Source organism: Pinus tabuliformis, chromosome 4_2 (assembly GCF_031772625.1).
Source record: "Pinus tabuliformis cultivar Carrire ecotype Pingquan chromosome 4_2, CPIR1, whole genome shotgun sequence".
Lineage (NCBI taxonomy): Eukaryota > Viridiplantae > Streptophyta > Pinopsida > Pinales > Pinaceae > Pinus > Pinus tabuliformis.
Genome location: NC_142304.1, coordinates 488137340 through 488157337, shown reverse-complemented (window position 1 = coordinate 488157337; position 19998 = coordinate 488137340). Strand labels below are relative to the sequence as shown.

General features: G+C 37.1%; 1 protein-coding gene and 1 long non-coding RNA gene across 2 annotated transcripts; one reads left to right on the top strand and one right to left on the bottom strand.

Moving 5' to 3' along the window:
* Positions 1-6399: 6399 nt before the first annotated feature.
* LOC149170088 (uncharacterized) lies at positions 6400-18498 on the bottom strand. The gene is made up of 2 exons (XR_016259468.1): positions 18401-18498; positions 6400-6692 (listed from the first exon to the last, which is right to left on the bottom strand). It is a non-coding gene; the product is annotated as an uncharacterized LOC149170088 (long non-coding RNA).
* Positions 13145-16407, top strand: LOC149170089 (uncharacterized). The gene has a single exon (XM_089427246.1). It carries the CDS (start codon positions 13458-13460, stop codon positions 15855-15857), a length of 2400 nt encoding a protein of 799 aa, XP_089283372.1. The 5' UTR covers positions 13145-13457; the 3' UTR covers positions 15858-16407.
* Positions 18499-19998: the final 1500 nt, after the last annotated feature.

Below are 19998 nucleotides of genomic sequence, written 5' to 3'. Positions count from 1 at the left end.
GGATCATATAAAAACATGAGTCTTGGAAGTGATCATAAAGTATTGTGATAAAGGGATAAGAATGTGAAGAATGTAATAGTGAGGGCATATTTTGTATTTTGGAGAGATAAGAGAATATTTTTAAAACTCATTCTTGTAATCCGAAGTAATTTTTTACTTTGAGAGCGATTGAGGCAGTTTTTTGAAGACAATTTGACGCCAAGGAGTTCTCACTTTGTGCTTGAAACGCTTCACTGAATACATTGTCATGATGATGTATCTTGAAGGTTAATAAAAACATTTTTTTGTGGTGTTTGTCTCCTAGATCTGCTTGAAATTGAATAAGGGGATTTTAGGTACACGGTGTGTAATGAATGCATGTGCATGACTTGTGTTCAAATTATCTCTTTGTATTATGTTTAAAACAACAACATGCACATAAGTACACAAGCACAAAGCGTCACATCAACGACTTGATAAAAACAATCTTCTGCAACATCATTTCGCAACAGCGAATTCACGCCATCAAATTAAGGATGCTACAAATCAAGCACTTCAAGCCTAATGCCATCAACATCATCAACACTTTGTATCACTTGCAAATAAACATTTTTTAACTGAATTGTATGGGTGCATTCTCGGTTGTAATCGACACCCTAATTTGACTTGTTACGGTGAATACAGTAAGTCAAGTAAACTAAGTCATCAAGATTGAACTTGTCATTTGTATCTTGGGTGCATTTTCAACAGTGTTCGACACCCTTTCCTTTTTTAAAATCAACACATACCGTGAGTACATTCATGAAAACACAAAGTGTCAGTAATCACTCAAGAAAATTCAAGCAAGCCATCTAACAAGCAACCAATCAAAGCAAGCAAGTGTGAATTCAAACAATCAATTGTTAACACAAGATCCAGTGAGCGTGCAACAATCATTCAAACATCAATCAAGCGAGTGCTACAAATCCAACGGGTATTAAAAGCAAGTGAGTGTAAGTTCCAACAAGTTCACATGGCGAAAAGCATTCAGTTATTAAAGATTCTTAACAATTTGAACCTCTCAATTGCGGAAGACGTGGTGCAAATCAACGAAACAACTCTTGTTGACATTCAAGTGCATATTCAACATGCACATGAAACGATTGAGTTTCTTCAACTGGAGTCACAACTACAGAGAAATGAGTTGCAAGAGAAGCGTGTTGCTTCCAAGTCTTTGACCAATCCAAAGACAACTTATCATTCGACTTCATTCATCCAACCAGCTTCAAGTGTTGAAGTTGTTCCAGTTCAACTTTCTTCCAAACCCATCATCAAGCCATGGGAAGAAATTCAAAGTAATCGAAATCAACGCGGCTTAGGATATGTCAAAGATAATGACAACTTACATATCCCTGATTATTCAAAGCCCATTTAGTTCGTCAGCGCAGATTACTTGAACAAATCACCTCAGCAAGTTCTCAGCAACTTGCAGACCGATGTCAATGCCCACAAACTGAAGTTGCAGACAAACAGAAATGCACACACACTCAAGTTTCAGACAAATCGACATGTTCTCATTGTCAAAGAATCGGTCATCTGGAAGATCAGTGTTTTGATCTCCATCCTTGTAGCCATTGTGGCAAGTCAAATCATACATCAAAAAAACGCTGCAACCAACGACAATCAGCCAGATTGAAGATAAATTATTCATGGATTGATCCCTGGGAATGGTCATCCACACCCAGAAGATTGTACAAGTTTTACAATCGGATTCGCTCACACATATTGCAACCAACAGTCAAATGAAGATGGTACTCTCGTGCAGTTGAACGGGGGAGTACAACAGTGAAACTCTCCTACACCTAAAGGGGGGGAGTTCCAATATCAAACGCAGATGATTGTCTCTCCTTTCAGCTGACAAAGGGGGGAAAATGTCAATGAAATTGACAAGTGGTTGTTAGACTAAAAGTCCCGACAACATCAGCGAAGCAGCGAGTGGGCATCTCCATCAACGAGTGGGCGATCATCATCAGCAAATACGCCAGTGGGCGTTCATCAAATTGTGTCAGTGGACACCGGACGTTGTTTCAAACAAAGCACAGTTGGATCCTTTTGCAGCTTGGCACGTGATGGAGTTGTCAAGCGACATTCAGAGATGAATCAGACATGCCGCTGATTCATGTTCTCTTCAGATTTGAGTTTTTTTTTTTCAGTATCCAGATTTGGCGGTGTTTTCAGGCAAATGATTTTTGAGGAGCAACTTGAGAACTTGGAAGATGGTTCCTTGTTCTTTTTGGATTTATCATTGAAGGAGGGAATGTTAGCCTTACTCTCTTAAAAACAATTATAAATCAAAATAAAATAATTAATTATTTTTAATCATGAAAGTTAGTTTCTCAAACTAAGGAGTTTAGTTAGGAGGAGAGATTCTCTCCAACTAGCTCTCATAAATTAGTGTGTAAGTTGAGAAATTGTCTCAACCAAGTGAGTCTAAGATAGACACACTATCTTAAGACCACTTGCTCATGTATTTAAATGTATTATTAAATTATTTGAATAAGAGAGAATTGCATGTGCATGAGAGACCACATGATGGCTCTCTACCTTTTCCGCTAGTTTATTGTTTGAAAGTTAATTTGTTGTACATATGGTTTTATGGCTTTGTGATTTTTCTACAAATATTATATTAAAAGCCTAAAGTTGTGTTTTTATGCTAAATATCCAAAAAGTTGGAAAAGGGGCTTCTTGAGGTGTCACCTACTATGACTATTATGTTTGGAAGGAAAAGAGTGATGGCCCTATGATAATGTTACACTCTTAATCCAAGTTAGATCTAGGTATGGGGATAATTTTCTTTGATGTGAGACCTAGTGCATACCTAGAGACTCTTGAGGGTAGTTGAAACTCATGGAGCCACAAGGCTCTGAAACTCCCTGTTAACCTATGTTGAAAGCCTTAGAAGGGTAGTAACATAGCCTAAAAAACTACAAGTATAAAGAAGGGCGTGCACTACCTTGGATTGTCTAGGTTGATGAGGTATAAAAGACTTGGGTTGAAGGGTGTTTGAGTCTAACATTTTGGCATTTCTTGATGATATTTGTGAACCTTAGTTGGCTTTAAGAAGCCTTTTCCCCTGGTGGGGTCATAGCCAAGACTCAAAGGTGACCCATTGCGAGAGTGTTGGAGCAGTGTGGTCTATGGCTAAGTGGAAAAACTAAAGTCTGTAACTAGTTGGTGTCATTTCTAAAAGGTAAGTGTTATTATTGTATTTTAATGTTGTTGCTACCCTTATATAAATATAAACATGTCATCATGATTCATGTTTTATTTGCAAGGTTTTCATTGTATTAATATCATGTTATCACCGCATATCATGTTATAATGCATTACGCATAAATGAGCAAAGCATATATTGGCATTTTAGTGGCTACCAAAGCCCAAGTGGGCATGGTTATTCATGGTATCAAAGTGTTTATAAACCAATTAAAGAGAAAAATTGTAATCTTAGTTGTGCAATTGTATAATAATGTGCTTCAATTGGAAAGCTAAGGGTGTCACATGGAGCCCATTTTAGAAGCGGATTTTATTTTTTTTAGTTTTAGGTCATGACACATCCAAAACATGTTTGAGGCATTAAAACAATCATTTTTTGAATAACTTTCCAAACAAAAGTGTTAGGGTTTGATGTTGTTTTGCTAGTCAAGAACTTTCCAATGTACAGTAACTTTCCAACAGTACAAATCACCTGAATTGGAGTTCATATCATAAAATAATGTCTCTCGCATGTTGACCCATTCTTTGACCATCATAATATCAAAAGCATCCCATGACAACACCCATTATTCACACATATGAAGCTAGTCATTGTGAAATTTCAACAAGATTCTAGAAAATTCAACACCCCAACACTACTATAGGTTAAGCATGTGAAAACCCTAACCCCAACCATGTGCACAATTATCAAGAGGTCCAATAAAAAGCCACAAAAATAGGATGGGGTTGTGTCCCTGTTGTGTTGATTTATTGATCTATACATGAGCAAAGCAAAGGAATGGAATATGTGAGTAAAACAGAGGAAGTAGATTCAACCCACAATATCTATTATGGCGAGTGCATATATTTTTGCATTTTCACATGTGGAAAGAGAGAGAGCAAAGCATAAACATCACCTTCCCTGTAAGTTTTCCCATATTACATTTTCCAGTTATATCTTGTGTTCATTGCGTAAAAGGTGTGATATTTTATTGTTTTTTTGTCTTTTATTGTATTCTCTATTCAATTCAATGATTTTAGCACTACACTTGTAACATTAACTCGTATAAGTAGACACTACATGAAGAGGATAACATTTGTGTTTGGAGGAAATTTGTAAGATCTATTTACCATGACAATTTAGAAATCATGTACATGACCCATGTAAAGATTTAACTCTAAATCATTGTGCACTCCCCTTTTCTCTTAATAAGTGTTATTGTAACCAATGTTACTCAATCCTTGTAAAAATGGATATTTTATTGTTAAATGTTCAATCCGACCTCATCTTCTATTTCCCTAATCAAACATCAATATTCTAAGGGAACATATACCATATTCCTACTTTAAGAGAAAATATACCAAATTCCTTATGGTTCACATTTTATATAACATAAAATAATAATAATAATAATAATCTAAATTTGAGATCATGAGCAAGTCAGTTGTATGAGACCAGATTGCTTGTGGAACAATGAACCCACCTCTGCACAATAATTTCACCGTTAAAATTTATGGAAGTGTACATACTCTACCTATCTGAATTTAAACTTGTGACCTGTTATGATAAAACACATGTTATGATAAAACACATGTTCTTAACCTGTAAACCGACTCAAATTATATTTTACCACAAAAATAATATTTTACCCACTCAAATTATATTTTACCACAAAATCATACTTTAATAAAATATCACATAAAGTACAACTTCACACACATTTATTATCAACCCACACAAAACCTTCCACAATAAAATCATCTAATATTTCATGGCATTTGTAAAAAGCATAAAATAAATTAGAAATACTAATTATTTGAAAGATGGAAAAGTTTGTCCTATGTAAAAATCATTGGTCACTTATATATCTCTGAAGCCCTTGAATTATTGTCGAAAATGAATAGTTTTAGACTTGAAATAACTAGAAAGTGGGAAATTCTCAGAGGGAAAAAAATATATATTGACAGAAATTTTCATCTCCCACATTTTGTTGATTCACCGAATATGAAGCTATGGTTTCTAACACAACTTTAAACTGCTAAATCTGAAATTATGGTCTCTTACACAATTTTAAATTTGGAACTATGAACTATGAGTATAATGGACTAAACCAAGTGATATGAAAGGGAAAATGATGGATGTCCAAAGTAGAGGATAGACTGTTAGATAATAAAAAGTATGCCTCCTTGGAAGATCCCTTGAGTCGCTTCCTTTGGTTATATTTGGAAAAATCAAGTAGCTTTTCATCTTGTAAATACTATTTTGCTATCTCCTCTGTTCCTTGTACACCTATTTTGAAATTGGATGAATGGCATAAGGAATTACAAGTGTCTAACATAAGAGAGAGTCCTATCTCTTATTTCATAAGTTTTCCAATGTAAATGAGATTCAGAGGTTTTCTGCACAGACCCTCTCCGCTTTCATGAAGACAAGCTGAGTTTTCCCTGTAAACGAATTTCGCAGGTTTTCTATACAAACCTCTCTTATTTCATAAACGCAAGCTGAGTTTCAATGAAAATTCCGAGGTTTTCTGCACAAGTCATGATTAAGATGTTATCCCTTCCATCTTGCTCATATCACTCCATTCTCAGCTTACATAGTATCCTCTGCCACATGGTACTTGGTATTTCTTTGAGCACAAGCCATTTATCCTACTATGCCTTCAAAAGACATGTAATGGTGCAAAATTACTCTACCCATCCCATCTGTGAGGGAAGAGAATTTGGAAAGATTTGCAGCGGAAAACAAAGGGTAAACATTCATGGCTGTCCGCTGTTGCAGATCTGATCAAACTATTTTCACCTTTCAGAGGTTTGGCCAGTAATAAACAAAATTATTAATGATTTGCTAAAAGATGGGTTTTGTAAAAACATGAGAATAATATTGTTGAAATGACACAAACGACAGTCGGGTGAAAACCCAAGAAAAAGAATTAACACTTTCAATTGAAATGCATCACCTCAACAATCGTTGACGTGTCTTTCTCCTAATTAAATACCAAAAGAATTATAAGAGATCCAAAGCCCACAAAAAGCATAACCACTTAATTACAAAGAAACCATCTGGATTGAAAAGACTAAAAAATTGCCAATACATCGATATCACATATTGTTTACTTCTTTAAAACTTACAACTCTTGCCATGCAAAATAAGACATCAGAAGCATTTACGAAGGTCACAGGAGAGCCTGAATTTGAACCTGTTGCAATTGTATCGACAAATACAACAGGGAATTTATTACCGCAATTGGATATATCCTGCCAACACTGCTGTGGCTTCAACACAAATAACTGTCCACAATCATTTTCAAGTTGGTTTTTTCACCAAATAACCGAATAGCTATCATTCAAAATAATGATTACCATTGGAGGTTAACAATTATCACTACAAAAAGCTATACACTTGACTCTTTCTCTTTAAGTTCCGCCAATAATTCCTTTTTCATTTTTGCAATCTCTAATTCCTGCATTTGCCTCTCCCTCTGCATGTCACAAGAAAAGCGAGGTTACCATTTAGAATAAAATTATTTCATTCAGAAGTTATATGCATGCACACTGCGTTAAAAAACATGACTAATATTTCTAGAATTCCTTGTTAAGAGACATTGAAAATACATTATATCGAACAAAATGCGCATAATGTCCCACTTAGTTAAAAATGTGGAACACAGAGACAGATAATATAAACGGTTAAACAGATTAATAAACAGTTACCTGTTACTTGATAACAAAACTTAGTATAAGGAATAACATATACTGATATAGATCCATCTTAACCCCAAATCTATTATTCTTAATCACCCACATGCAAACCTCCCACCATTTAAAAGATAAAAAGTTTAAGATGTTCCAAGGCTTACACTTTTTTATGTTACTTTTCTTTTCTGACATTAGACATCAGAGAACAGCTGTTTTTCATTTTCCTTTATACGCTACACACATAAATATAGAGATCTCTCCCACCCCGTGATATAAGAGCACTGCATGTTACACAAGTGACACACAGATTTCTCCCACCCCAGACCGTGTGAGCACAAAGCTTCACACACATGACACAGAGATATCCCCTTTCCAGTACAAAAAATATTAGGTCTTGATCCTGGAAACCAGATAGTAGTTTCTGGAACAGGTTAAAACTTTTCCAACAGGGATAATACCCCGCCATTTGAAAAGAAGAACATTCAGAACATCGTAACAAAGATGAGGGATAGAATATATATGCACTGTACAGTGATATTGGTCATTTCCCGACAATCAGAATAGAAAAATGTCGAAAACAACAGACATGAGGGTATGGTGATTAATAAAGGTTTCAAGTTAGATCAACAGGGTAAATCGTTTCTTCTCTCACATTAATTTGGTTAGTGCTGGCCTCAACTGTGTTTTGCTGGTCAATAGCATCGCACCTGCCAATGAGATCTCCAAGTAAAATTGGTTAGTAACATATACAATATTAATAATTATAGATTGTAAATAATGAAACATGGAGATTTAATTGTTATTAGAAAGGTCAGCAGTTACAGAAAACATGGTCATTTAGTTGGCAGAGCTATGTGCTCGCTGCCAAGGAGGGTTTGAGTGTTGAATAGCTATTATCGCCACCAACAATGAAGATTTTGTTGATCTAAGCTTCAAGAACAGTGAGACAATTTCATTTCTTCCATTAACAGGTATGTTCAAATAAACCCCTATGTTAATGAATTTTTTGATAGTTTTAGGATTATTCTTGCTTGCCTATTTGCCTCAATCTTTTTTTTTTTTTGCTATGATTTTCATGCCCATGAGCAAATGCAAGGGTTTTCTCCATATTTGGAGAGCAAACTTCATTTTTTTTTAACTTTCAAATACACCCTCTTATTGTCATATATGGTTTTTCATTGAATTCACATTGCAAATAATGTAGCAAAAAAATTATTTTGTAAAATGATGTGGTTATTACTTATTAATTCCAATTTTTTTTTTTGGTGCCCTAGGTTTGAGTTAGTTCACTACAAAATTCAAATATGCCAAAAGCCTTGGACCCATTTTGGGAGTATGGGACCCTGATGGTGGGACAAATCGAGCATATCTTACATGCAAATTGTGTGGGACTAGGATGACAGGAGGGGTTACACGACTGAAATACCATCTCGCTAGACTCACTGGACATGATGTTGGGATTTGTACAGTTTCTAGTTCGGAGCTTATACAAAAAGCTCTTGAGGCAATTGATGAAAAAGACAGAAAGAAGGAAGAGACAAAAAGAAACAAGGTTGAACGTGCAGGTAGATCTTTCGGGATATCTTCTCTTGATTTTGATGTTGAGGGTAGTGGGAGGGGTTCCACCGCTGACACATCATTACCTGCTACTGCTAGTGCAAGGTCATCATTTTTTGTTCCACGAACAGGGCATGGATCACAACTTGGCATAAAATCGCTTGTTAAAAAAAAGGAGAAGCAAGAAGCAGATAGAGTCATGGGGAGGTGTATTTTCTGGAGCGACTTACCTCTCAGCATCACCAAAACGAATCCATTTTGGCAGCGAATGTGTGATGCTATTGCTGTTGTTGAGTTGCGGGGACCAATTCTTCAAGCAGAAAAGCAAGACATCAACTCTAGATTGGCGGAGTTGAAAAAAACATGGGAAGTTACTGGATGCACAGTGATGTCTGATGGTGGACAGATAGGAAGGGTAGGACCCTTCTAAATTTCTTGGTACATTGTCCTAAAGGTACCATGTTTATTAAATCGGTGCATGCATAAGAACATATCAAAGATGCAGCAATGATATGTGAGTTGTTAGATGGGTTCATTCGGGAGATTGGTGTGCAGAATGTGGTGCAAGTCATAACAGACAATGCAGCTAATTATGTGTCTGTTGGCAAGATTCTTATGGAGAGGCATTGCACATTGTTCTGGACTCCGTGTGCAGCACATTGTCTCGATTTGTTGCTTGAGGATATGGGGAAACTCTCCTTCATCAAAGAGGCGGTTGATATGGCTAGGAGCGTCCCCAAGTTTATTTATAACCATACTTTTGTTCTTAGCCTCATGAGGAAGTTCACTAGAAACAAGGAGTTGTGGCGTCCTGTGATCACACGTTTTGCCACAAACTTTATTACTCTTTAGTCTTTGCTTCGATGTCAGTTCGAGTTGAAGCAAATGTTTGTGTCTGATGAATGGCGTAATTGTAGATACAGCAGGAGACAGAACAGGAAAGGCATTGCAAAAATGGTGTACTTTGAGACGTTTTGGCGTGGAGTAGAAGAAGCATGCTCAGTTAGTGAACCTATAGTAAAGGTTCTTAGATTGGTAGATGGGGAGAAGCCTGCAATGGCTTATTTGTATGAGGCCATGGATAGGGCCAAGGAGACCATTCATTCTTATTATGCAAACGAGGGTTCTGCTGGCCTTGATAGGCATATGATGTTATGGGATATGATTGATAGTCGGTGGACAGGGATGCTTCATCGACCCATTCATGCAACAACACTCTTCCTCAACCCCGCATTTTCATACAAATGCAGCTTTGATTTTGATGGCGAGGTGATGGAAGGGCTCCATTCCTATATTCATAGGATGGTACTTGATCCTGAACTTCGTAGCAAAATCAATCGCGAGATACAGTATTATCAGGATTGTGTTGGCCTATTTGGATTTGATGATGCTATTAGGGAAAGGACCCTCTTCATGCCACGTAAGTGACAAGTCATCACTCATTAGAAATTGGAATTTTCAATTTAGAATTTCCTTACTTATAATTCTATTTTTTTTTTAATTCAATTATGTAACTTTTATTTGAAAGTTTAATTATGTTTTAAGTTTTTGAATTTTTTATTTCTGTATTCTGTTGTAGATATTTGGTGGCGAAGTTATGGTGCAAGGGCACCAAATTTTCATAAATTGGCCATAAGAATCTTGAGTCAAACATGTAGCTCTTCAGGGCGTGAGTGTAATTGGAGTGTATTTGAGAAAATACACGCAAAAAAGCGCAACAGGTATAACTTTGAGCTCCAGCTTTCAGTTGAGAAATTATGCTTATTGTAATTTTTAATTTTTAATTTATGACCTTCAAGTGTCAAGAGTCAAGAGTCAAGACTCATTAGTTTTTTGGACACTCTTATAGGGTGGAGTTCGCACGCCTCAATGATTTAGTGTATGTGCATTACAACATCCGACTTCGAGTGAGGCAAATAGAAGCACCAATGGATCCAGATGCCATTTCCTTGGACAATATTAATGTATTGTCTCAGTGGAGGGTGGAGTTTGAGGAGCCCATCTTGGAGGAGTCACGTTCATGGCTAGAGCCAGATGATCCATTAGAACAGGGGCAGCAAGAGGAGAAGGACTCGGAGGAGGAGCAGGAGGAGGACACTGTGGGAGCATTAGCATCAACACCATCTGCTATAGATATAGGAGAGCACAACTCCATACCTAGCACTCATTATTTGACATTAGGTGTAGAGGCAGGGTTAGGGCTTTTTACTACTAGGGGCAGGCCTGGAAAACAACCCATCATGTTTTCCCGTAAAAGGGGGAGAGGGCAGTGATTTCAGATAGATAGCTGCTAGTTTTATTTGTTATGCTACATAAAACTCATGATGATGAGATACTTTTATATATGTGATGTTATTTTGTATTGGTTCTCCACATTTGAGTCCTTGAATGGAAAATTATCAGGGATCAGTAGGTTTTGGTATCGCCTTGGATGTATCATTTCTATTTGACATCATATATATCAGTGCTTTCTTCATATTTATGTGCCAATGTGTTTATTTCATGTTGTTATTGCTTTATATGTTTAAAACTCTGAAAAAAAATGAATATATTATGCATTTTTTATGCGTGCCGATATTTTGCCAATATTTTCGCCGATAAGATATTTTCTGGACCCTCGCCGATATTTTGCCGATACCGATATTCTCAACACTGGTTATATCAATGTTTGAACAAATGTTGGAAGACTAGATGGCTGTAGAGGCTCAAGTTCAAACTTAGATTTGCAAATAATCCCTCTAATTTGCATATTCATGTTTCAATGTTTATCTGCATGTCAATTTGTTAGCCACAAATAGTGAATTTAGAGTACAAAGCTTCTGTGTTAAATTTGGATGTAAGCAAGCAGTCAGAAGGTTAAAGTGAAGATATATGTTTTTAACAAGTACTCTCTTGTGGGAAATTAAATCAAACAATGATGATGATGGGTGGCCCTGTGACAAAAGTAAGTGAATCAATAAAATAATTCCTATTGGTTTTCAATTAATTAACTTCTAATTTCTTTTTATTTTTGTTAATATTTTTCCAGTTTAGATCAGTATATTTAAAGTGTCGGAAATTGGTAGACACTGTGTCCTTTACAGGTCAAGGATGGGATTAGCAGATATAACCCAACCTACCTTGCCTATGTCTAATCCACCATTCAACTATCTATGGAAATACCTTGGTGGATGATTTAATTAATTAAATTAATTTTTGTTTTTTTGGTAAACATAAACACCTTATATTTCTTTTTGGAAGAAAAATTGTACAAAGGTAATTGGGAAAAACTACCATATAATCTGAGAACCAACACAGATCCATTTCAGACCCATTACAGACTCTTTGCCACGCCATTTTTACATCATAAGTTAAGCAGAAGGTGTCATCTCACACACTGACTGGGAATACAACAAAATATCAGTGAAGCACCACCGTTATTAAACCCGTGGGTAAGAACGGGTCAGAAGGGAAGATGGGTGACCCTCATTAAACCCACGTTCTTTACCCTTACTTGGCAGGTTTTGTACAAGACCCGTTTACCCTCATTAGACCCGCGGGTAGCCTATAAGACTCCCATCAGACCCCTATATGACCTTTCAAGCAGCGAAACCCCCAAACTGTCCAAAAATTCGTTTTTTTTTTTTTTGAAAATGAGGTGCAGGAAAAGGGAAATTGGAGGGAAAAAAACTTTATAAGCACCTCTCTCCTTCTATTTCTCATTCACTTGTCATTTGAGTGTTTGGCTAATTTGTGTGAGTGTTGAAACTTGAGAGTGAAGCTAAAGGAGCATGAAAGCGCTGTTGGAGGAGGCTAAAGGAAACTTCATCGGATCAGAGTAAGCTTCAGGTAGGATTCATGAATGTAGTTTGAATGTTTTCCATATATATATATATATGTTTGCAAATATTTTTTTGATTGGGAATACTTGTGGGTGAGAAATTCAGCCACACCACAACCCTGTGTGGTTGAGTTTCTCAGCCACAACCAAAAAGATTTGCAAATTAAAAAGAAAATTCAAAACCAAAGAAAAAAAACAAATAAATTTATTTTTTTTTCTTCTAGATTTTGTTACCATGCCACCAAAGGGTTTCAGACAATCTCGTGATTCAGCATGGGCAAATGGTCAACGAATCATTCCCGGTAATGACCACAATATCAAGTGAAATTATTGCAATGCCACAATGTATGCAGGCATAAACAGGTTTAAATACCACCTAGCCAGAATTCTTGGGTATGGTGTAGGATGTTGTCAAAGTTTCCCTGATGAAGTCACTACTGAAATGGTAGCTGCATTGGAAGCCATTAAAAAAGCAAGTTTTAAGAGGACAAGAAGGAAGGATGAGATTGTTGGGATAGGTAGATCTTCATCTCAGAGTGAAACACAGTTTCAAAGTCCAGGTATTGGTAACTCCTCTTCAACTGCTATGGAAAACAAGAGTATAAACTCTTCTTTCTTTTAAAATCATGATAATCCTCTAAAATTACTGATTCTAAATTACTGACTCACCCATTATCGTTAAAAAAGCACACTTATTAATAATACAATAAAAGTAATTTTTTTTAAATATATTTTATTGGTATATTGCATGTTGTGGGATTGGTTTCTATCATCATTATTGCACTCCTTTATTTTAGTCTCCCTCCCTTGATGGGAAGAAGAGTTTTAAGGAAAATTTTGACTTTTTCTTTGTATTGCCTGATAAATAAATTAAATATACGTTGAATGTAGTTGTTAAGTAATTTAGAAAATTTTCAGTAAAAAATCATACAAAATAGATTCAGAATTCAGCATCCGAACTCGTGTAGTGGTGCCAAACCAGAAAATTACAGCTGAAACCAGAAAATTACAGCCGAAACCAACTAATATTTGGGAAAACATTGAACGTCATGCCAACGCTACGGATGCAAATTTAGGAGACTATTGGAATAACCCTTTTGAGTCTTCGTAGTCAAAGTTTAAGCGAATCCATACTGAAAAATCAAGTGAATGACGCTGATAATAGTTTCAGATGAACTTATTTTCCAATGTACCAACCACCACTATAACGATCGGGCGGTACATTTTACCTTGTTCGTATTCATGCGTCTTTCGGGTTTGGAAGCCGTGGAATCAATATTCGACGAAAAATACAGCCATCCCCTCACCGGTTTCGGGATATCAGAGTGGCGCCAAGTCTAATGCAATTGCGGAGAGACGAGAGTACCGCCATAAAGAAGCGTGCTACCAGGGTTCTATTGGCAGCAGCTACGATGTGGTTTCCTCCAATGCCATGCTTACATGGTATGCGAGGAATGGTAGATTAAACAGCGAACGCAAACTATTTGATGAAATGCCTCAACGGAGCGTGGTTTCTTGGAATGCCATGATTTCAGGGTATGCTAAGAATGGTAAAGTGGACGATGCGCGTCTACTGTTTGACAAAATGCTTCAACGAGATGTCGTGTCATGGAACGGAATGATCACAGGATATACTCAGAATGGGAGAATAGAGGAAGCACGCGAGCTGTTTGACAAAATGCCGCAACGAAACGTGGTTTCATGGACGGCGATGATTACAGGGTATGTTCAACGCGGAAGATTAGACAATGCATGCGAGCTGTTTGATAAAATGGTTCAGAGGAATGTGGTATCGTGGACTGCGATGATGACGGGATATGTTGAGGCTGGGAGGATTGAAGAGGCGAGGCAGTTGTTCGACGAAATGCCTGTTCGAGATGTTGTTACATGGACTTCGATGATTGCGGGTTACGCCCAACATGGGAGAATGGAAGATGCGCGCCACCTTTTTGATAGGATGCCCGAACGAAATGTCGTCTCATGGACTGCCTTGGTTTCTGGATATGCTCAAAATGGTCACATTGAAGATGCTCGAGAAATGTTTGATCAAATGCCTGAACGAAATGATATATCCTGGACTGCTATGATTACAGGGTATGCTCAGAGTGGGAGAATAGAGGAGGCACGTCGGATGTTTGACATGATGCCTCGGCAGTCTCTGATTGCCTGTAATGCAATGATTACAGGTTATGCCCAAAATGGGCTAGTGGATGATGCACACCAATTGTTTGAGCGGTTATCTGAGAGGAATGTTGTTTCATGGACTGCTATGCTCACAGGATTTGCTCAGAGTGGAAGAATGGAAGAGGCATTGCAACTGTTTGAGAAGATGTCTGAGCAAACTACAGAGTCCTGGACTGCCATAATTAAAGGGTATGCCCAGCATGGATTTAATAATGATGCGATTAAATTATTTTCACAAATGCAGATGGCAGGCGTCAAGCCAAACCAGTCCACTTTAATTAGCGTTCTAACAGTTTGTGCAAGCCTAGTAGCTCTGGAACATGGCAAGCAGGTTCATGATCACATTCTTAAAATGAGATTTGAATTAGATGTCCACGTGGGAAGCATTCTTATTACTATGTATGTCAAATGTGGGAGTATAGGGAATGCACAGCATGTGTTCAACAGAGCGTCTAAAAGAGATCTAGTGTTGTGGAATGCAATGATTTCTGGCTTTGCCCAACATGGGCATGGCAAGGAAGCTCTGAAACTCTTTCAGCAAATGCAGCAGGCAGGTATGAAGCCTGACAAAGTCACTTTTGTTGGTGTCCTGTCTGCATGCAGGCATGCGGGCCTTGTGATTGAGGGCTGGCGCTTCTTTGACATTATGAGGCACGATTATCATATCTCACCGACAGCTGAGCATTGTGCATCCATGGTTGACCTTCTCGGGCGCTTTGGGAGTTTGGAAGAGGCAGAGGACTTTATCAACAACATGCATTTTGAACCTGATGCGGTTGTTTGGGGAGCCTTGCTTGGTGCATGTAGAATCCACCTAAATTTGGAGATAGCAGAACGCGCAGCTGAACATCTTTTTGAGTTGGAACCACAAAATGCAGGAACCTACGTGCTGATGTCAAATCTTTATGTAGTGACTGGACGATGGGATAATGTAGCAAAGTTGAGACAAAAGATGAAAAACCGGGGAATTCAGAAAGTTCCAGGTTCTAGTTGGATTCAGGTAAATAACAAAGTACATGCATTCCTCGGAGGAGACAGATCGCATTCTCAAACAGAGCAGATCTATGGCATGCTCGAGAGTTTGGCTGGCCAGATGGAGGAGGCAGGGTATGTGCCAGATACCAACTCTGTACTGCATGATGTTAACGAGGAGGAAAAGAAACACATGGTCTTCTATCACAGTGAGAAACTGGCTATTGCATTTGGAATTATCAGTGTACCCATTGGCACACCAATACGGGTTATCAAGAATCTTCGCATGTGTGGTGATTGCCACACCGCCACCAAGTTCATCTCCAAGATTGTTAGGCGCGAAATTGTTGTGAGGGATGCCAATAGGTTCCATCATTTTAAAGATGGAGATTGTTCTTGTGGCGATTATTGGTGACACTAAATCAAACTTGTGCCATAAGTGGTGGAGACTTAGATTATTTCTGTCTGTTATAAACTTACCGTCGAGTTTGTGGAGCTGTATGTAGAGGGTTAACCGAGCTTCGCCTGGAGGGGAACTTGTATGGCACATCATGATTGGTTTAAACTTTAAATTAATATTCTAAGATCATTGAGGTGGCATTACGATAAAGTTATAAGTCACCATTAAATTTTAATATAGCATGTTTTGCCGGCAAATGAGGTGAGATGATTGGGTCTACACGTCATTGCATGTACTGGTCTGTGCATTACAGAATATTTTACATTGTTCATGTTGATGCCATATTTTATGCCATCTGAGGGGCCAGAAATGAAGTGTGGCTGGCAGAAAGTTGAGAGCTTTGCCAAGGCATCGGTTCATTAACTCTTATTGTCTGAGAAGGTTGGTATTGAATTAATTTGGCACATGCATGAATATTTTACCGCTCAGCAATTATTTCTGTGCTCAACATGGAGTTGACACATGGCATTTAAAAAAAATTAATAACAAAAAAAATATTTCAATGTTGATATCCATCTTAAGTATATTATATCCAAGGAAACCCTTGTGGAAAACCCTCAAAGTATTTCCCCATGATCCATAAATGGTAAATGGGGTAATCTATTGGTCCTAACTATGGAGCCTAACCTTGAGGGTTTCAAGACAATTGTTGTGACTTCTCCAACTTTGTGGGAGAGAGGCTAAGTCATCCAAACTATAATGCCTATGTGATGGTCATCCGGCAGGACCATGGCAACAGGATGCTCCTTGGATGCTTATGTTGATGGTCATGCAACGAAACCATGGCAGTTGGATGCTCCATGTACCATCCGGTCTGTAGAGTCATTTCTGCGGCTGGGTGTATAGCATTCCTAAATCAGCAGAAACTGAAAATAATTTCTTCTAAATGAGGTAATGATACGAAATTCCACTTACTGCAGCTGGGTGTATAGCATTCCTAAATCAGCAGAAACTGAAAATAATTTCTTCTAAATGAGGTAATGATATGAAATTCCAGTTAGCTTTACGCTTTTAGATTTAGCTAACTTTTAGCTTTATTCTGAGAAAATCCAGATGGCATTTCATGCATCAATTGCATGCTCATCTTCTTATTTTTTTGTACTATAATTTTTCTTTTTTTTTAAAATGCCTGACGAACCCAACAAACTGCTTGATACGTAGTTACTAGTAAATTTTTGGGGTCTATGGGATGTCCTCCTCTCTGTAAACTGTGTCACATCCAGGAAGATTTGAACTTTGGATCTCTCAGTTTTCACAGATTTCACATTACTTCTATCAGCAATTGAGCGGACCCCTGGGACTTTTTTGCACTCTATTTTTATTAACATACATGATATGTAAATTTCTGGATACTCCTCAAGTCTGTTGTCTTGCTCTGGATTTCCCGTCATTGGACTTGTCAACATGCAAGAAAAAAAGGACTCAACTTCTGCAGGTACAACCATAATGAAAAGAGATAATTTCATGATATGAAAAATGGTATAATTGTACCTCTGAATGTCTATATTTGACTTTCCAAAACTTAAGGAAAGAATTGTAATCAGTATTCAATGACTACCACTCTAGATTCACAATTACAATTCTCATGAAAATGTCCAACATGTCTGGGAAAGGCTAGCTTTCAGTCAACTCCAAACTTCTGATGTTCAGACATTAAAAATATCCACTATTTGATGTTTATTCCAAATTAGTAGCTTTATAATGCCCACTGCACTTCCAAGTCCTTGATCAACTTCATTTTTAACTGAAGTTATGGTAGAAGTTTCAGAAATAATATGAAAAATGGTATAGTTGTAGTTTTGAATCTCTACCTTTGACTTTCCAAAACTTACAATTCTCATGAAGATGTCCAGCGTGTCTGCGAAAGACCAACTTTCAGTCAACTCCAAACTTCTGCTGTTCAGACATTGAAAATATCAACTATTTGATGTTTATTCCAAATTAGTAGGTTTATAACGCTCACTGCACTTCCAAGCCCTTGATTAACTTCATTATTAATTAAAGTTATCGCAGTAGTTTCAGAAAGTTTCCGTCATCTTAAAGGCATTTGCTCGTTCACAGAATTTTTCAAGAGGTCACTTGGAATGGCATTCTAATGTTGCAACCACACAATGCTGACTCTGATTGGATCGGTTGATCTTAATCGTTGAAAATGTAGAAACCTTTGTATATATACTGGCATAGAATATAATCGCCATATATAGGTTCTCAGTTTAGAATCAAGAATACTAAAACCCCTGGGCCTAATTAGACTCTATGAACATAATCACAGACTGATTTTTAAACTCGAATAAAAGCATAGATGATACGTGCCTGATTTTTAAACTCGAATAAAAGCATAGATGATACGTTCAGACTTTAAATATGCATACAAAGGCTTACATAATTGACGTAAATCATTGCTAGGTCAATAATTCTCCAAATAAAGCACAACATTAGAGATGGAGTGGATTTGCAAAGCAGTAAGCATGTATAATTATGCAGGAATCATATTTTACCCATAAGAATCAAGTTCTTGGTACAACGATACACTGTTATATAAACGTCGTGACAAAAGGAACCCATCTCCACATCCAGCTCAAATCCTGCACAGGCTTAATACAAAGCAAACCAGATCAATAGTAATGTCATCCATGACCATAAACAAAACACAGAGCATGTATATGCAAAACAATTTGGACCCCGACATTAATGATTAAAAGGTTACTCCATTTTCTTCTAATATTTCGAAAGAACATTATAGAAGAGAGATTAAGTACCACGAAATAAAATAGCAAACATTGATAAAGGACCAAAACATTAAGGCATGAGCGAATGATGGGAAATTTGATTAGATCAAAATTTTCAATGGTTAAAAGGAAAATATTTCAAACCTGAAACCATTATTACACTACTATTTGAAATTTATTTAAGCCGTTCCCAAATTCTCAATGCCAAGGATAAAGGCAAAAATACACCTTTCTGCCAACTCCAGAGATTAGAATAGAAGCTTCCAACGCTTACAATTCTGTCTGACTCGATGCAGACAATCCTACATTGCCAGTAATTTAAGACAACATATATTTATAAAAGGCCAACTAGACCACAGATAACAGAACTGGCTAAGTCATCCAAACTATAATTCTGTGAACAGAGTGGAAGAATGGAAGAGGCATTGCAACTACTATAACCTCTAGGTGTCTACATATGCCCCTTCCATGGACATGGATTAATCAGGAGACTTTAAGCCTCAGATCTCAGAGTTTACATTTTACTTCATAACATGGTGATTGCCAATTGAACTTCCTCCTGGGGGCTATATATATATATATATATAGAACAATTGAAAGTAAAAAGTTTCTTATTGCGTCAAAGCACATCTTTTACAGCCCAATATGAGGGAGATGTGTAGTTATCTAGTGTTCAACATGCAGTTGACACAACATTTAAAAGAATTAATAACAAAAAAACATTTCAGTGTTCACTAGAAGTAAAATATTACAATGTCCACCTTAAGTAAAATGTTTAGTATGAGAGAGATGTGTAATTCCTTTTGTTCTCAATATGGAATTGACATGTGATGTGTGTGCGTGCACACATATATATTAGGAACCAACATAGATTCTCCTAACTATGGATGGAAAGAGATTGTCTCTCAAGGTGAAAACTTTTTTTAAATTGAAAAAACTTGAAGAAAGGTTGTGCATTGGAAGATTTGATTCTTCTCAAATGATAGATCTGGAGCAGGATGGATCTTTTTCTATTGCCATTCCCCTTCGTTGTTTTTACAAATATGGTGCGTGCAACAATATAATGGATATCTGCACAACCTTTCCCCTTCGTTAATTCCAGCCTTGGTTCATTAGACCTCCATATGGTAGCCGGGGCTATCCACTTCCTTGGCACATACACAATCTCTGAAATCCTTCTTTATACAATGAATGGAAACTGATGCTTCGATCTTATGAAATGCTTCCACTGGATATGAACTAATATAATTCTTATTTGGTTTTGTCATGTGCTTATTTGCCATGAAAAATGATTTCTTCATATTTGAAGGTACTGTGGAGAATCCGCCATGTTTAAGGTGTTAATATGGGCTTTCAAAATTTGCAAA